This window comes from Cupressus sempervirens, chromosome 10 (genome assembly GCF_028749045.1).
Source record: "Cupressus sempervirens isolate cs-2001-9-10 chromosome 10, ASM2874904v1, whole genome shotgun sequence".
NCBI classification, from domain to species: domain Eukaryota; kingdom Viridiplantae; phylum Streptophyta; class Pinopsida; order Cupressales; family Cupressaceae; genus Cupressus; species Cupressus sempervirens.
In genome coordinates, this window is record NC_143127.1 from 957133945 (window position 1) to 957154318 (window position 20374).

Consider the following 20374-nt stretch of genomic DNA (forward strand, 5'->3'; position numbering starts at 1 on the left):
CAGGCATTGACACGTCAAATTTAATCCTCTATTTTCTTTCAACAGTCAAATTTAGGCTCAGAACATTGCCAATGTCAACCTTGTTGAAAAGTTAGACCCCTCTCTATATGCAATTTTGAATTTACAGTCTGACTTTGAAGGGTTGTAATTTGGTTATACTGACTCCAAATTCAATGCATTTTTTAAAAAAATTGGCCTAAATTTCTTGAGTTTTTCAATCTAGTTATTTACTGATTTTGGTGGAAAAATTTTCTAGGGAGTATAGATTTTGGTGGCTGTGCCTATCCAATCCTTGATTTTGCAACTTCAAAATCTTTTTTTGTGCTCATACAAACACATTTTAAGGTGCCTTCTTTTTAAAGTGCTTAAATTTTAGGGAGCAATCTAGGTTTATTTGGATGAAATTTCACTTTCAACATTTGGTCTATTTTGGCCTATTAGGTACTTGTACTTTGTAGATCCTTTACAAATCTAGTGTCCTAATTGTATCGAGTCTGTTATTGCTTCATATTTGTTGCTGTAATAATCAAAATCAAGAGTCCACTTTGGCCAATTGAGCAAGTGGCAATTGTACTCGCACTACATATAAAGTGTCAAAATCATCTATTTAGGGAGGTTCTTTCATTCATTGCATTTTGGGGGTAGTATGTTGATGTAATCACGGGAGAACTACATCTTGCATCATGGGATAATTATGCATCATGGGCAAAAGGAATCATCATGCATTGTAGATGGCTTAATATCTTGCGTAATCTTTATGGACTCATACATAAGCCAAAGACATATGGGAAGCAATCAGCTTGGTGGAGTTAAAATGAACATATTTGTGCTATAATTTGTAAGAGTTTCCATTCCTTTAGATTTCATATAGTCTATTGTACAGCCAGGGATAATGATTCCCCTCTCCTAGCTTGGAATACTATTTGGGAACATTTTGGAGATCTAGATATTCCTCCAATACCAGCTGGTCCTATTGCAGATTGTCTCCTTCCACTTGATAATGCAGATAATGTTCCCTGTGATGATGAAACATTAGAGTTCAGCACAGGTTGTGCATATGAAGAGAGACTTGATGATCAAAAGCCCAAAGTTGCATCTTTTACTTCTCCAATTGAGATCACATCTCTTGTTCATGATGATACTTGCATTCACACAGCCATGGATTCAAGCGATTTAGTACAGCAGGACATTCCCTATCTTCCAGTTACAACTCCTTGGGATGACTTCTTGGCAGACATTGCTTGTGGAGTCCTCAATTGAGGATATGGGAGACATCATTAATAATATAAATCTCCTTGTTGAGGATGATCATTCTTCAATTGTTGTGAGAGAACACTCTGACCCTCGTGATTCTCCACTTGATCTTTCTTTCGAGTTTGACATGATTGTAGATACTTTCTTACAACAGTTGGAGATCTCTTTTACTTCAAAGAAGACATTTAAGTCTTTGGAGACTAGTTGCATAAGTCTCAAACTTCACTTGAGATGTCAAATTGCATGGTTGATCCTGCTCAATGTGTTGGAGATTCCTATTCAGTTTCCTGAGACATCATGCATCTTGAGGGTTCTTCCTACTAATTGGGGAGGATTCTTTGATACACCTATCGCACAATTCTTCCTAAAGGGAGGAACATCATTCAGTTTTCTTGGTGCAGCTTCTACATTGATCAAAGAACATCTATCATATGTGTAGATTCTACATTGAGGGTGGGCTTCTTTGCTTCTCTTCCCAATTCGTCTTTTGAGATGACACCTTTATCTTTGGAGTTTGATCGACATTCTTACATGGATCAATTACCATTGGTTCCTTGTTTTTCACTTTCTTCTATTGGGCTTGATCCTAATTGGTTTGTGACATCTTCATCAACCAAGGACATGGCAACACATCAGCAGACTTTAGAGATTTCATATTTCATTTGGATTCCCCTTCCTTCCTCCTATCCGCAATGGGAAGCATTCTTGCACTTGTACTTGGTGTATCTTCTTCCTAAGGGAAGAAAGATTGTTTGTAGGCATTGGATTATCTCTTGTCTTCAAGTACTCACCATCCTTGGAGGAGATTATTCATTATGGGGGGGATACCATTTCTTCTTATTTCCTTCATGTGAAGGGATTTTATATTGTATATCCATGATGAATGTCATAATAGGGGGATCTTGATTACTCCATCCATACATGCATCTTGCTTTTCTTTTTCATCTCTTTTTTTGGGGGAGGGTTTTTCTCATGAGGTTTTCCCTCTCTCTTTGCTTTATGAGAGATTGCATTGCATATCTTTTGCACTTGCAGTTTGTACATGGGTATGTAACATGGCCTAGTAGTCAGGACCCATCTTGCATTGACATCTAACTTTTGTAAGCTTAAGTGTATTCCACTAAGTTGAACTTAAGGGGGGGTGTTGGTGTAATTAAATATTACTAATTACACTTTGCTTACGTTTACTTAGGATAATGCGGTTTACTATTAGTTGTCCTGTAGACACATAAGAGTTTGCACTCTTTTTTAGCACATGTTGTCCACTACCTCTCTGTGTGATACATCTTTGTATTCTTATCCTCTCATTGTTGCAATCCACCCTTAGTGGACACGTGCTTAGTTGCTATGCTTATCACTTGTATAACTCCTAGAATCATGCATTGCCTATATATTCAGGCACTTCTACATGCATTGTATCTGAATATCATTGGGCATTCTACATTGTATTGTTGTTCATTATTGACTTAATCAATTGATCATCATTTTGCCTATCTCTTTTGTGCTATCTATTGAGCTTCCAGATCTTGGAATTTTCATTCTTTGCCTTAGGAAAATGCTTACAAATTCATCCCATTGTGAGGCGAATTTGGTGGTTATCCAAACAAAACAAGCAAATTTCATCTTTTTCAGGTATTTTAACTTCTTTTTTTGCTTCTTAATACCCTAAAAAGTACAATTTGCCCCAAAACACTAAAATGTGGCATAGAAAACATCCAAAATGCGCCCTTTCATAATTGTTAGCCCTTTCCTTAAGCTTACAAAAGCTAGATGACAATGCAAGATAGGCCCTGGCTACCAGGCCATGTTAGGTACCCATGTACAAAATGCAAAAGTAATACAATCTCTCATAAAGCATAGAAAGAGGGAAAACCTCATGGGAAAAACCCATAAGGATGACAAAGGTTTAAAATCAAAGGCCAAAACACCTAAGGATGAGATGAGCTCGAGGCAGAGAAGAGCAGTGCAATCCAAATATTATATACAAGATATGCTTCCAAAGTCAGATTTCACAACCAAATGGAAGGTCAATGGCACCAATTTTTGGCCCCTACAATATGAATTCAATAAAGGATAGTTTTTTCCAACATAGTCCATCACCATGGACAAAAAAGATAGTTAAAAGTGGCATAGTTCAAGCAGTTATATTTTCTCCAGCGAAGCAGTGGCATGAATTGATAGTTGAGCACACTCAGAGATATGATATTGACACAAGACGAGTACTTACTCCTAAAGGAATCCCTGTACTTGAATTCACGCCAGATAACATAAGGGACATCCAATATCCCATATTACAAAGATGGCATAATCAAAACATAGGAGTTCGCTATAAAAGATCTTGACAAAGGGGAGAATGATTACACCACATTGGTCAACATTGAATGGTTGAAAACGAGGAGACACAATGCCAAGTTACCAAATTTGACCAAGGTAGCCTTTAAAGAAGAGATAGGTGATCTTATAATCATGCTAAATCAAGTCATGAGGTGTCCATAAGGAGCACTAGCCGAGCCATGGATGTGTTGCTTCATCGAAAGCATCATCAACTCAAATGAAAGATTCGATTGGATGACAATAATTAGTAACTTGGATATGCAATTAAGAACTATGGCAAAGTTTGAAGTGTTTTACATGAGCTCGTACATAAGGTACATGATGTTGTGGGTGCACAAGTACAAAGGATTGGAAGGTTTTGGTGTAGTTGGAACAGAATCAGGACAATATATGATGTACAATAGTTATCCACAAGTGCAACTTTAAAACAAGGATGGGTTGAAGATTGCAAATAATGCTTTCGCTATGCACACCGTAAGAGTATTAAAATGCACTCCTTTATCAAAACTGGTAGAAGTGTTTGTAACTATGGGTTGCAGTATGCTCAATTTTGGAAGTTCACCTACATGTGTGTGTTAGGGAGTAGGGTATGCCCAATCAAACTTCAAGGTTTCCATGACACAAGCTAGTGCTCGTGGAAGTTGCAAGACAATTGGTAACATATGACAGGATTCTAAAGCAGAAGCATAGACTAGGGGTCACGTTTCCACTCAATCTTGATACAAAGTCTCCTTCATCCCTCCTGATAGTAGAAGCAACAAAGAAAGATTTTGAGCATTATTCATAGGGGCTATATAAAGGAAGAATGTTGAGTTTTGACGATCACTGAAAATGTAATAGCATTGCCTGTATGGTATGTGTTTTCCAAAGGCATCAATCTATTGTATTGAAATTTTATATCTGAAAATAAGTCAAGAAGAGACATGTCCCTTCATGGGACATGTCTATTCATTATTATGTTATTAATATAAATGACAATTATAATTATGTGTGTGTGTGTGTGTGTATATATATATATATGCATAATATCTCTTGAGTCATTATTATATTAATTTCTCTAATATTTACATAATAATAATATATACAAGTATACATATACATCTCATATATACTAAATATATATACATATCTTCACTAGTTTTGACTCGTAGGTTTATCCGACTAAAGCTACCAAACATCAGCACTCCCTCTTAGCTAGGGAGGATAAACACAAGATCACCCTGATGGAAAATCAGAAAGACAAGTTTAAGGATATCATTGATCAAAAGATATCCACCATTTAAATATCATCTCATGATTTCAAGAGTAATGGCCTTAGAATATTAACTCACATGATATTCACCGAGTGCTAAAAACATGTCCACAGATAATGAATCCTCAATAATACTTACCATAGAAACATTCATGGTCCGTTTAAGGAACTTAATCCACCATGCAAGATATAGTTTATCATGATCTATCTCAAACATCATAAGATGTCTATCACAATAGAAGACCATGGTCTATTTAAGGAACTTAATCCACCATGCAAGTCATCATCTATCATGATCTACTTAGACATCATAAGATGTCCATCACAATAGAAGGTTGTGGTCTGTTTAAGGAACTTAATCCACCATGCAAGTTATAATTTGTCACGATCTCCTTGATCATCATAAGATGTCCATCATAATAGAAGATTAAGTTATTGAAAGATCGTCACCTTCCAATAACTTTTACAAGTACACGGGATAATCATTTGGAAGTCGTCACTCCTCATGATGTACACAGGGGATATGCCCATTAAAATCATGCACACATGGATTTTCAAACTCCCTCTAAATATCAATCTTCTAAGCTCCTCATCCAATGTTATCTCCGATGATATGTCAGACTCCCTCTAAATCTGATAGCAATCTTTCTTTTCCTACAAGAACATACCCAAAGAGAAAAGAAAAGGTGAAGGCAAATGGCTCTTATAACATATAGAAATACAAATAATGGGTAAAGTCAAATCGTAAACTACCTCCATATACATCATTGTTTAATCTTGCGTATACCATTTGATTCATAATATCAGGTTTTTAAATATCATTCCTTGAGAAATATTCTTCTCGTGAATTGCCATATATATATATATATATATATATATATATATATTCGATTATTTACATATCTACCATATATCTTTATAAGAAACTTAAATAGTCCATCATAAAACTTGAATAATATATTTCATCATATGTAAAAGGAAAACTTAAATAATAAAACATATATATTTACCTTGATGGGATTGATACCTAAAGTCTTACCATTCCTCCCGATATGTTTTTTACACTTTGTGTATTTCAAGGTTTATCGCACTAATGGTGATCTCGTTAAACTTGCCCAAAATGATTTGTTAAGCGTCAATGGTCATTTGCCCCGTTTTCATGCCTATTTCAATTGCCACGTGCAACTTGTTTATTGCTCCTCTTATTATAGTTTCTGCCCAATAATATAGTCCTTATGTGGTTCCATGTCATTTACCTTATCTTTAATCCATGGCGGTGCTATAAAAATTGCCATTTATTAATACCTTCGCTTAATGAACGTTTTGTACTTTTTGTCTTGTCTCCCCCTTCATCTCTGATGTGTCCAAACATCTCCCACTAGGGATGTCCAAGTAGGTGTGTTGCAGGAAAGTAGAAGAGTTAAACAGTCTACGAACCCTGATGATGATGTATACAGATGCCTTTAAAGTTTAAACCAAGGGTACTGGCATGTCTAATATATGTTGTTTATATCCTGACCTGGCCAATAAGAATATTATTCCTTTAAATATTATTTTCTTTATACTGCGTGGATGCCACATTAATTCTGAGCGAATGGATTATTCAGCCCCCTCCTTATATCTGCTACATATGCTCTTTTTGTACTCTTCTATTGGGCTGCCCTATCGTATATAATTCCTACAAGTATTTATTCTCCATATCTTGACTATGTTGTCCCGCAATCACAAGGCACAGTTCTTGCATAAACTTATCTTCTTGTCCACTTAATGTCTTAGATTCTGATCTGCTCGGAATTCTAGAACCTTGCCACGATAAAATAAGAATGGATACAGGAAAACATACGGTAGTTGTCTCTGAATTATATCCCATGTCCTCTAATCATTTGCAACTAGGCTTTGATTCCATGTTGAGTTTTGAGGATCGCTGCACATATAATAGCACTGACTGTACGGTATGTGTTTTCCAAAGGCAGCAATCTCTGTATTATATTTGAAAATAAGTCAAGGAGAGACATGTCCCTTCATGGGACATGTTTATTCATTAATACGTGATTAATATATATGACAATTATAATTATGTGTGTTTATATATGCATAATATCTCTATTATATTAATTTCTCTAATATTTACGTAGTAATATATATATATATATATATATATATATATATATATATATATATATATATATATATATATATATATATATATATATATATATATATATATATATATATATATATATATATATCTTCACTAGCTTTGACTCGTAGATTTATCCAACTGAAGCTACCATGCATCAACAAAGATCCCATTTTGACCCATACCATGAAATCAAAATAGACTATAGAGTAAGATTTAAGAATGTGGAGCATATTGAAGATCAATGGGCAAATGCATCTGATGACCACGAAATTAGGAGATATTTTTCTCGGATGCCAGTGGCGCTGCTTTGTGCAACCAAGTGGTTTTAAATTACTGATCAGATTGATGATGATGGAAATTGTCTTCAAGTAAACTGTGAGATAGCAAGAAAGGATGGCATACCCCCTATTGATTGGCTAGATAAAGATGAGGGAAGCTTTGAGGGGTCACGATGACAGTTAAAGCAATCACAAAAGCTTGGTTGAACAAGAAGGTGGCAAAGCCACAAGCAAGACGATTGCCTTTAACATGTGAATTGATGAAATATGTACAAGAGCCTAAGGAAGATTCAAGCGAAAAACCACAAGAAATGAGTACTAGAATGAAAAGCCAAAATAGTGACAGAGGTAGTGGCAAGGCCTCACAAACCAAAGAGAAGAAAAGTAAAGAGGACATAGGCATGAAATTACCTTCAAAGAAACAGGAGTCTCAGGTAGGTGGTACATCCTTAAAGAAAGAAAACACAACTTCCATACTACAAAATGAGGTGCAACACCAAACTACAGTTGATTCAGAAGCCAGTAAGAGTTCTAGCTATGTTCCCTTGGATCCAAATAAGCAAGAGGTAGACTCACCTCCTCAAAGGAATGAAGAACAAGAAGATGAGAAAAATGAGATTATCGACATAGAGGCCTTTCAAATGATGGTGAAGTTCAACCTCAAGAGGTGAACGCAAATGAAAATGTCAATAAGGAAGTACAGAACCAAAATCAAAAAGCAAAAAGATGAATTGGGGGAGCTAACTGCAGCCTCATGGTTAATAGAAAGGATAAAGAAGAGACAAGCAGCAATTGCTTAATCAGTTGAAAGTGTAGAAGGAATTGGAATTGTAAAGCGAAATGACAATGAAAAGAACAGAGATGTCAGCTGAAAGGTTCTACAAGGTCATAAAAGATAACACAGGTGCATGCACTGTGCAAGTTGCAGTTCCAGAATTGGATAAGACTAGAGGAGATATGCTTCCTCGGGATTTTGACATCAAGGAACAAGGGTTACGGCATGCTACTAAGAGACAGGAGGTAGAAGAAGCACATGGATCTATTCAAGCTTTAGAGGAAAGGATAAACAAGGAAGTTGGAAAGAAGAGGAGCTACAGAGAGAAGAAAAAGCAGTTAAAAAGGTATATTAGGCAGTTAATGAATCCAACATTTGTTCCCCAGTTACATATTCTACCAGATCAATGGATGGATTGGAAGGGATAGGACTGATAAATAAAGAAGCAAAGAGATGGGCGACATCAGTATTTGAAGAAGCAAGCAAGTTCGTGATGAAGTTTGTCAAAACTTATGATATCATGCTCTCTCTTCAAGAACGAGTATAGGTCATATTGAAGCGATGTGAAGATTTTCAACCAGGTCATCAATTATATATTAACTAATCAAATTGCTAATAATTAATTCTAGTCTTTGTAAAAAAAAATTTACCTTTAAAATAGAAAAATACTTCTTGAGTAGAAAACTTTATAGCTTCTAAATTAATAACAAATACAATTATTGTAACTAATAAAAAAATACCGATTATATGATAGTATTGCCTCAAGGCAAATGCCAAATATCAATAACATGACCTACTATACTAACAATATTTCTATTTTGCACAAAAATATCTATAGGATTTAAGATGTAATATTCTGTACCCTGGAAAAGTTGCAATGTGCCAACCATAAGGTTCACTTGACATTTCCAAAAAGAAGGTATCTACCACTTAGCTACATCTAAAAGAAGTCATGTTCAAAATCCAAGGCCAACAACCCTCTAAGGTTTCTTCGTCAAATTGTCTGACATAAAAAACCATCAAAGGTTTCACACCCTCAAACTAAAAGTTAACAAGATGACAATAATACTACAGAACAATTTGAAATCATATTGCTGCATCATCAAAAAAAATCTTACAAAACTCAAATCTGAATCAAGTGCTCACATGCTAAAACTTATTTCAACCTTGTGAATACAATCAAATTTGCATTTTGCTTTTCTTCAAACAAGCAGAAACAAGTGTTAAAATTTTAATATAATCCAGCAATGTTCTTACATTATTAACACAATAAAGTAAGACAGAAATAAAAGACATACCTTAAATCCAGTTAAATCAGGAACAACATAATGGGGTAATTTTTCTTCCATCAACACATATCCACCTGCCACCAAAGATACAATCAATTCAACAAATGTTCCTTGGAAATGAATATAATCCAAACTTTACTGAGGCCCACACTCTCATTCTGAGAGCAAAAGTCAAGTATCTTGGATATCTGCACATGCTTAACATGCCAGAAATTTAAAAAGCTCCATACTTTTGAGCTAGGCTACAAATGAAGTTCAAACCTGTGCCCTCTGTGCCATGTCCTGTGAAGCTTTGTTTTCAATAGGTTATTAAAATTTGATAATTTACTTAAGATCGTATAACACCATTACTAAACTCATACGTAAAGCATTCACCATGAGTTCAATGAATCGTCACAGAGGATTTTTCCCTAAAAATACTTACAAAAAGAATATCAAGAAAACAAATCAAAGACCAATACAGAATTTAGTTTTATGATGACAGGCAAGCATTAGAAATAGTCAAAACAATGAAAAACATAAAAAGTATGAAAATGTATTCCTATGATTCAAATAATGGTAGTACAAAATTGATTAAGATAAAGTCACATGATTGGACTTATACTGAATTAATAAATTTAGATGGCAAACCCTTGTTTAAAATCTTCCTTACAAAATGAATAAAGGGTATAATTATTGGCATACCAATTGTTTCCCAAAATAGACAAACATCATTCAAATACTACAAAACTCATATTCTGAAAATTCACATTAAAGGTTTTAGAGATAGCGCAAGTGGTTTTTGTGTCCCATAATGGTAGTCACAATACATGCTTAAAAGGAACCGTACATTAGACTTTTCACCAAAGTTAATGTAGTCCAAAAGAAAAGGTTGCCAAAACTTTGTGCTGGAATCCTATTTCTCACAGCTCACCCTCTAAATCAGTATTAGTTTCCATTTCTTGGCCATCCGTATGATTCATATGTTAGCATGTGTAATTGAATGGGATCCACTTTGCTGGGTCTCAAGGGTTGAAGTAAATTTGTAAACTGATTTTCTCTTTCCATTTATGCCTAAAAAGAAAATTAGAAAGAATATGTTGCTCATAAAATTGTACCATCTTATTTTTCATTTCTACTTTACTCGTTCAAAACCAGTGATCCTCTCCAGCATTTTCAAGGCTTAGTTTATCTGGCCACTTTGAATTAGTAGCATTTTCAGGTTTGCTTTCTTTCTTTTTAGACTCAGCAAACTTGTTGGTTCAGATTAACTCAGAAGAGATTTACGTATTTTTCTCTAGGTTTCTTAAAGCTGATTGTCATGCCCCAACCAAGAGATCTAATGGAGGGAACTCCCTTACTAACCCAAACACACAACACAATAGAGAAATATATAGAAAATTGCATGAACAGAAACACTTTTTCTTTCTATTACCTTTTTTTTTTAAGAATAGGTCCCTTACAAATATCTTCAATAAATGACATTACAATATTCAGAAAACAACATGCTACAGCCACATGGGCATTTTCATTACAATAATCTGCAAACCAAAGCCACCATATGCACCATCAAGACTGCCCCTAAAAACCCTATTTGTCTTTTCTATATCGGGAAGTTTAACTGCCCTAGAAGGTTCTAGAGGTCGACCACCATCATATTATTTTTCCTTATATTGGTATATGCCGAGAATATGCCCCAAATGGGTTTTGGCAATCATCAGAGTATTTTAAGGGATTATCCGTTTTCTCCTAAAGTAGCGCAACTTCCAAAAGACAAATCTTGTGAATCACATACCTGATTGGCTATTATAATTTATAACCACTTTTCTGAAACCTCTCAAATTGCTCTATAGTTTGGACCACAGAGTGTCATTGTGGACAAAGTTTGGCCCTCTGATGAAGCCTCTAAAGCCTTCAGCACTGGGGAAAAAAAAAAATTGTACCACCCTGCCGAAACAAAAAAATCGATAGCTTCAAAACCGGACTTGATCTTGCCATGAAAACTTACCGGCATGCTTATATATCCAAAATAAACCTCCACAAAAGTAATTGGAACAATCTGTGTTCAAATGAAAATTTACTAAAAATAGTAACCCTGCCCAAGATAGCCCTTATGAAAAACTAGACAATATTTTTGGCTGATGTTATATTGCCCTTACACCCAAGATGGTCTTGCATTAGACACCCCAGGAAATTCACGAAGTGACCTTGTCACCTCTCAAGTATTGAAAAGAAAACCAAGAAAGTCAACCTCTTCCTTTGATAGCTATGATGAATCTTCTACATCCTTTCCATTTGACTAAGTACTCATATTTCCTATTCTTGTGTTTTTGCAAACACAACTACCCAAGATGTCTTCTATCTCCTCTACAGCTGAAGTAGGTACTGGAATATTCCTCTATGTTTTTGCTATCTCATCTTCAATAATTCATGATACTCTGTCAAATTTGAAATATTAAACACGGGTGAAATATTGAGTTGATTGGGCAACTATATTTCATAAGCATTTCTCAAATAATGCTTCTTCAAGATTTTTCATGGGCCAAATTTCTTCATCTTCAACTTATTATATTTTTATAGATGAACCATGACTTCGTAGCCAATCTGAAATACCTTTAATCTTTTCTTCTAATCTACCTTAGCCTTGTACTCAAAATTCATTTTATTAATATGTTTTCTCATCTCTTCATGCAAATTCTTCAAGTGTTATGCAAAGCCTTCAGCAGCACTCTTTTCTCAATTGTCCAACTTCCTCAGGTCAGAAGCATTGCTGAGGCTACTTCCATATTCTATCGGGAATGGCGATTTATTAGTGCTCCTATTGACAAATTTATTGTATGCAAATTTTGTCTGTGGTAAAATCAAATCCCACCTCTTTGGTTTATTTCCCAAACTCATATTCACCGCTTTTGCCTGTCCATCAATCTATGGATGGTGTGCTAAGCTGAACTTCAAATACATCTCTAGCTTTCCACAATGTTTGTAACATGCTAAATTTTCAAAACTAATTTATCAAATTAAAAATAACAAAATAACATTTCTTTTCCAAGTTATATGAAAGACAGTTATAATGACCTTAGTATCATCTACAAAAGATTATTGTTACATTTCAATTTATACATATTCGAGTACAAAAATAACTGATTTAATTACGTCTTAATCCACTGAAAGAGAACTTAATCTTAACTATAATGTCCATCTACAATATATAATTTAAAATGCGGAAAAATAAATATAAAGTACCCAAATTTTAGATGTCTTGCATATAGACCTTATCATTGAGTTGTGCAAGCCTTGGCTTCCAGAGGAGAGGAGAAGCATTGCCAAGGGCTTAACCTCCCAACCACAGACCCATAAGTAACCCTACGCAATCTCTATTGAGAAAGGCCCTCCCTATCCTAGGATTAGGCTTGTGACACCACTGTCCAGCCACTGAGCATCCTGGTGTTAGAGTCCAACTAGGCTTAGGATACCTTCCATACACCTATCTGCCAACTGCTAGCAACCCTGACGTCTAGTGATCACAATAGCAAGCATGCCACTAACCTACCTTGACCAAGGATTTGTGAGGGCACTATGTACCTGATCACACACCACTCGACTTGACAACAAGATTCATACAACGGACTACCACTAGTTGACACGGATTTGAAACGTTTATTATTACTTTCTTATGTTACTAATTGTTCCTTCTTTATCGTGCAAGCATAAACCATAGTTCAATGATTACCATTTCACACTCTTCATCTCGACCATATTGGTCTTCCTTGATGAACCATTGGGTGGATGAAGAAGCATTTATAATCAGAGCCAATGCATCTGCCCGACTTGGGCCATGACATTATAAAAAATAAATAATTCTTGAAATCCATTCCTGATTCATAATGGTGCAATCTCTAGTCTAAAAGAATATATTTTAGATATCTCTGTATAAGTTCGCAAATCAGTTATCTATGATTCTAAAAAGAAATTACTTGCATGACAAATGCCATAGTCCTACTCAATCTAGAGCAATCTTACTATATTTTATATAAAGAAAGAAGACATTAGATCATATCTTGATCAAGCTCTAACAACATTATTATTCCTTTCCAATCTAGGCTTCAACTACAACCTCACTATATCAAATTAAAAATATAAAGTTCAGCAGAGGTATTTTCATGACCTAACTGTAGGTTGCCTCTTGAAATGCTCGAAATTGTTCCTGAGCAATGTTGGTGATCACGGTCACTGGTTGCTATGTGAAATACAAGGAAGTAGCAATCGATTTTTGTTGCCTCGTGCAGGAAGGTAGACACCGAAATAATAAATATGAACAATAGCAATGCCTAAATAAGGCGAAAGCACTATCTAATGCAAAGTGGAGGTAGTGGACGGTATGCATCTGCTGAAGAATTATGTGGAACTCGTAGAGAAAGAATGTGAAGCAAGAATAGAATGAAAGTATTTCAAATCATAGGTGATGGTATTCACTCTGCCAGAGATAAGAATGTTGTTAAACAAGCTATCACACCATAAATCTTTGCCTTCTCGGCTGCATGCTCAGTTACGAGCAAGAAATGTAAAGGTGGCAAGGAGTTGCAATTCAAAAGGCCATCGGCACAAGTATGTGGTAATATTATTAAATTGGTCGCTGATTATCATAAGGGCCGATGAAAAATATAATGGAGATATGGTCCCCCAAATAAAATAATGAAACTATGGCCAAGGAGTAAAAATAACTCAATTAATGTCTCAATATAATATTATCATGCTATACCCACCTATGCTTGTGTATGTACGTACACATGTATACATACATATATACATATATATAATGTGTGATAATCCAACAACATATCAAAGTGTACGCCATAATATATAATAAGTGGCGTATATGTACATCTCATTAAGGATTCACACATACATACATGTATGTGTGTATACATATGTAGGCATATGTAGGTATAATGGTATTATTATATTAAGACATAACAACATCACGGAAGCTCTAAGATCATTCAATTATATAAGGTAACACATTTTAATTTAATGCTTAGAGATCTCCATTTCAATAATGCATATTTATTGATCAAGTAGCTCATGGTAATACATAGTATACTCTTGCTTGCCTAGTTGTTTACCCCTTAGCCCTTGGTTAGAATTCATACCTATTGACCAACAGACGAATTGGTGTCCTTCACCCATTTCTCTCTAGCAATGCTTCCCTCCTTCGACGTGCTCCTGCAAAAAGGAAATTCTCCAGGATAATAACATATTCCTCAAAATAAATCAAAATTACTACAAGTTATTACTCATAAAACATCATAACAGCCAACCACCATTTTGCTTCCCATGTATTTATAATGAATAATCACAATATCATTATAACGATTAACGAACATGTCATCTTTACATGAAATTATAACGAATAACCATCTTAGCATTTCACATAATCATAACTAATTTTACCTGCCAATTGACTATGCATGAACCTCAATGACTATATAAACATTTTTAAATTAGGCAAAATTTGGGATGTAACAATGTCCTTCAAAAGTACCAAACTAACCCAAACACACACAACACACACAACAGAGAAATAAATAGAAAATTGCAAGAATCAAACAATTGCTTTCTATTATCTTGAATGAAATGACATTACAATACTAAGAAAATAACATCCTACAACCACATGGGCATTTTCAATACAACAATTTGCAAGTCAGATCCACCATATACACCATCAAAACTACCCTGATAACCCGATTTCTCTTCTTTATATAAGGAAGTTTAACTACCCTAGAAGTTCTAGAGGTTGACCACCATTAATATTATTTTTTCTTACAGTTGAATATGCCAAGAATATGTCCCAAATGGGTTTCAACACTCATTAAAGTATTTGAAAAGATTTTACTTTTTCTCCTAAAGTAGTGCAACTTCTGAAGGCCGTATCTTGTGGTGAACCGTGTACCTAGTTAGCTATTATAACCACTTTTCATAAACCTCTCGAAGTGCTCTATAGATTGGATGACAAACCGCTGTTTGAGGAAAAACTTTGCCCCCCTTTTGGAGCCTCTAAAGCTTCAAAATTGAGTTCAAAATTTTTGTAACACCCACCCCAAACAAAAATTCAATATCTTCAAAGTCAGACTTGATCAAGCCATGAAATTTTTCTTGCATGCTTATATATCCAAAATAAACACCTAGGAAAGTAATTGGAACAATTTATGTTCAAATGAAAACTTGTTAAAAATAGTAACCATGCCCAAAATAGCCCTTATTGAAAAACTAGAGAATATTTTTGGGTGATGCTATATTGCCCATACACCCTAGATGTTCTTGCATTAGACAACCTTTCCTAATCTGATCATAGTGGTCATAATTAACTTGGGCAATGAAATTAAAGGAGGTTAGTGATTGAATGAAGGGGTTGACTACAATTAAAGGGAATACAATCATTAGGAATTAATAGAAACCATTCTAGAGCAGCAATTAATTATCAAGGATGTATCCCTTGCAAAGGCCTATTGTGTGAGTGAAGCGGTGTGACTCCCTCTCATTTAACGATACAAAAAAGATAACAAATCATTTGGGAGAGGCATCAATTTAGACATCAATCCAAAGCAGTGATTCAGAAATACACTCAACAATAACTATATTTCAGAAAATCAAATCAAACAATAATCATTTAGAAAGCGTTCAAGTAAAATTAATAAATCAACTTGTCAATCCATGAAGCAATATTAATCAGCATTAGTCTAGCAAACAAATCTAGTTATCGGTTTTGAATTCTAGATAGTAGTTGCAAATCGAAAGGACTAACACCTTCCAGGTCACAAGATTTAGGAGGAAAACCCTTTCATGATCTTATTGATCTTGGATCCAAATCTTGGTCAAGGAGGGCGAAAACCATCCAAGGTGGGCTAAGGGTTGGAAAGACAGCAATCCTGTCATGCCCTTGACAAGATAAGGATGGAATCCTTGGTATTGTTACTATTAAGTTAGGCAGAAATTCTCTAATGCAGGATATATGCAAAGTATTTCCAAAGAATTAACAATTTGATCAACTTTGGGTATTTTACTATGATTTATTGACCTAAATATTATAACAAATTCTTGATCTTGATGAAACCATTATCAGGTTTTGGGAATATATTATTGCTTTAAAGAATATCCCAAAAGAGGCATTAAAATTTGTATTGGAGCTTTGATCTTGTCAGCCTAAAGATCAAAAAAATTAAGCATATGTGATTGGGCTAAAGAGCTTAAAGAACCTTAAGAAGAGAAAGTCGAAAACAAGAGGTAAGTAAAAACCCAATTCAAGGTAATCAAATGGGTTAATTAGGGAAATCAAACAAATAAATTGAAATCCTATATGGAGAGACAAGAACAAACAATAGACACAATTGCTTATCTAAGCAAACTCAAAACATGACTAATACAATCAATGCCCTTAGGCCTAACCAAACAAATGGAAATGATGTTAATTCAAACCATTCCGAAAATAACAATAGGACTTCATTAAACTCTTCACCTAGAGTAAGACAAGGCTATATTCTTACTGAGCAATCACAAGAAGAAACCATAATGGCAGTGTTGATCCTAACCTTAGATAAGATAAATTTATTAAAGTCCAACAAGAGACCACCAAAAGGGTCTAAGGGATTGAAAATACAAACAAGGAAACCAACCCCAGAAGGAACACCAAACTATGTTCGAGAAAGAAAACAAGAAAGCCATAGACGAAGTAAAAAGGAAAAGACTACATTTCTTTCCTCAGTGGAAAGAAACCCAACACCGAAGGATAGGGTCCAAGACAACCAAGAGTCCCGAACATCTCTGAAAACTGCTAGTGGTGGAGTGTTGTTGTCTAGTGAGCCCGGAGTGGGGTCCCACTGATCTGGTGTGCCTAGATGGAGTACTAAGCAATCGCTTCAGGCCCCGAGTAGGGAAGATGGGTGAGAAAAAGGCAATGATAAGGTGATCCTAGACTTGGCTCTGAGGAGACAAGAGTTGTAAAGTGTGGTCATGAAGCTACATGGACTCCTGGAGATAAAGCACTAGAATGTTGGTCAATGTAACTGAAGAATGTTGTCGGGTACCTACAATCTCTAAAAAGGCAGTGAAACCTCCCTCTAACTCATAGTAGATGGGGCAATGGAAAATGAAGTGGATTTCTATCTCAGTCTCTACCAAGGTACAAAGGTGACAAATCTAGTCCTCTCTATCAATGCGATGGTCAATCTAATTCCAAAGCCGATGAGATCCAACTCTAAAGGACCCCAAAGAGATACGTAGGGCATGGTTCCAGGGCCGAGTCAAGTAGACAAGGCACACAATGCTCCCATCCTAAATGTCAACAAAGTGCTCAGCATAAAAGGCCATCTGCGGATGTAACATCCTGGAGGGTTACTCCAAGTCATAGCAATGTATTGTCTATCAATATCAAGTTTGACATGCCAGTTGAGGAGGTGAGCGGAAGCATCCAGAGAGAATTGATAAAGAGGGAGATGATCAATCTCAATCCTAGTCGATCTTAGTAAGGTGTGGCCTGAGCATACCAACACCAAGCCCTAGCACCCAAGTCCGAACTAGCGACAATGACAGAGGAATCATAACCCAGATAGGAGTATCTATGGTGATCATCAGCCAAATCTAGGAAGCCCCAAAGATGGTGAAGAAACCAGATCAGATCAAAGATGGCACTAAGCTTGAAGGGGTGGGCCCCGAACTCGGCTAAAATAACTCTGTGAAGGGTAGACCGATGACATTTGATTATACAACGGAGGAACAGGGTTTGGACCCGCTCAATCACAGCCCAGTCAGAGTCAAGAAGAGAGGACCCCCACACCACCAAACCATATAAAACTATCGGTCTGACCAAAGAGTCCAGGAGGGACAATTTGGAAGACATATCGCATCTAAATAATACTACAATGCAAGATCAAGAGGAGAAAGAAACTAGCACATCAAATATTTACAACAAAGAATAAATAAGATGACTCTTCCCACTCTTAATGGTTTGGGGAAAGCCACTATCTAAGCATGGATCCAAAAACTAGATACCTATCTTTCTCTTACTCCCATGATGGAAAGAAAAGCTATTAAATTTGTCATAGAAAGGTTTGATAGGAAGAATATGGAGATGCATTTTAAGGAGTTAACATGGCTAAGACATCAAGGTTCCATGGAAGAATATGTAATAGAATTCCAAACATCTTCAGCATGTCATCAAATATTACTATAAGTAGACTCTATTACAACAATAGAGAGTTTCTATTATCTTTGTTTAGCATCTAATGGTTATCTATTGTAATCTCCTGTAACTATTAGAATGTTTCTAATATTTAGTTTCCTATTTCTAGAATAGAATGTTTTTATTCTTAATGAGTGTTTCCTAAGGAAACATTGCTCAGTCTCTTGTACAAATTGATCTCTTGATCACTCTTAATATCAACCAAATATTTACTAATTACTTTGTAATAGACTAAAGTTCTTATTTATCAAAGTCTCTCCAAATTACTTGTAGAATTTGTTCAAGCCTTTTAACTATCATCCCTACAAGATCTCATTCAAAGGGCTTTAAATTTGTAAGACGCAACACCTCAAAACCAGATCTATCACAAGCACATTCCACTGGCCTAACACGAGCAACCCTTTGCCAAGAATATCTAGCAACCAAAAGCATTACCTCTTTAATCCAACGAGGAAGAATCCTTGAGCCAACTTTTAAACCAGAAATGTGTTTTAAGTATCCATGGAACTTGGGCCACCAATGCTCCCAAAACAGACAAGTCCATTACAAAGAAGCAACAACGCATGATGAAGTCAAGGAGGAAGAATTTGAACTTGAAAAGAGTGGGAGGAAACAAGATGGTTAAGAGTTTGCAAGTGGTACATTGGTTTGACTATTGCCTGAGCGACATTCCAATCTACGATGAACAAAGTCTTCCATAGTCAGTTGAGGAGGTTTGTTTTGGTTTTCTTTATTGATATACTTGTATATAGTAAGACGTGGGATGACCGATTGGGCTTCCTTTTATGTCAAGGAGTCTAAATGTGCCTTAGGTATGACAGAGTTACTCTATCTTGGGCATATTATCAATGCAAAGGGAGTTTGAACAAATCCTAATAAGGTTCGTACTATACTAGATTGGCGTACATTGGAGAACCTAACACAGCTCAGAGGCTTCATTGATTTGTGTACATTCTACTGCATATTTGTGGCAGGTTTCTCTCATCATTGCAGCTCCCCTTGCTCATTTGATCCGTAAAGGTGCTTTTGAATGGACCTCTTAGGCATAGGAGTGTTTTGAGAAGTTCAAATAGATTATGACATCATGCTCATTATTAGCATTGCTAGTTTTTTCAAGACCTTTTGAGTTGCATTGTGATGCATCTAGTGAGGGCATTCATGTCGCTCTTTCCAAGGATCGCTATCCTATTGCATTTGAGAGCATGAAGATTAGGTGTCTGAAGTGATCTTTCAATGTGTACGATAAGGAGATGCTGGCCATTATGCATGCTTCAGCTGAATTCAGGTGGTACTTGGTTTGCAATAAGTTTTGCATTAAAACTAACCATAATAGCTTGAAGCATTTCCTTGGACAACGGGATCTTAATGAGTGGCAGTAGAAGTGGGTCAGCAAACTTTAGTCATATGATTTTAATATTTCCTATATTAAGGGTACACAGTATACAGTTGTTGACACGCTCTCACAAAGACGCCACTTGTGTGTTATCACAAAGATATTTGAGGATTGGGGACACTTGGTCATTGTTGAGTATGTCAAGGATCAATCAGTAGCCGGCATTGTCGATGGCAATATTCAAGATAGGTGGGTATACTCTTGTAAATGAGCTGATCATTTACAAGGGGACGATTTATTTGGTCCCAAGATCGAGCGTCAAGCAGTTTGTGTTGCAAGTCTTTCATGATTCTCCATTGGCTGGACATCCCGGGTTCTTTAAGAGCTATAGACAGATTTGGGAGAGGTTCACATGGAAGGGCTTTAACTCTGATGTTCAAAGGTATGTTAGAGAGTAATCTGTTTGTTAGTAGAACAAATACAAGCATACTTATCCAAG

At 35.7% G+C, this 20374-nt stretch overlaps 1 protein-coding gene across 1 annotated transcript in view; it reads right to left on the reverse strand.

Annotated features, from left to right (window-relative positions):
* LOC149537154 (uncharacterized) overlaps nt 1–20374 on the reverse strand; it is a 55503-nt gene that overhangs the window by 15966 nt on the left and 19163 nt on the right. The window contains exon 3 of the mRNA XM_089807257.1: nt 9335–9399. Coding sequence (XP_089663383.1) covers nt 9335–9399 — 65 coding nt within the window. The remainder of the gene's footprint in view (nt 1–9334; nt 9400–20374) is intronic.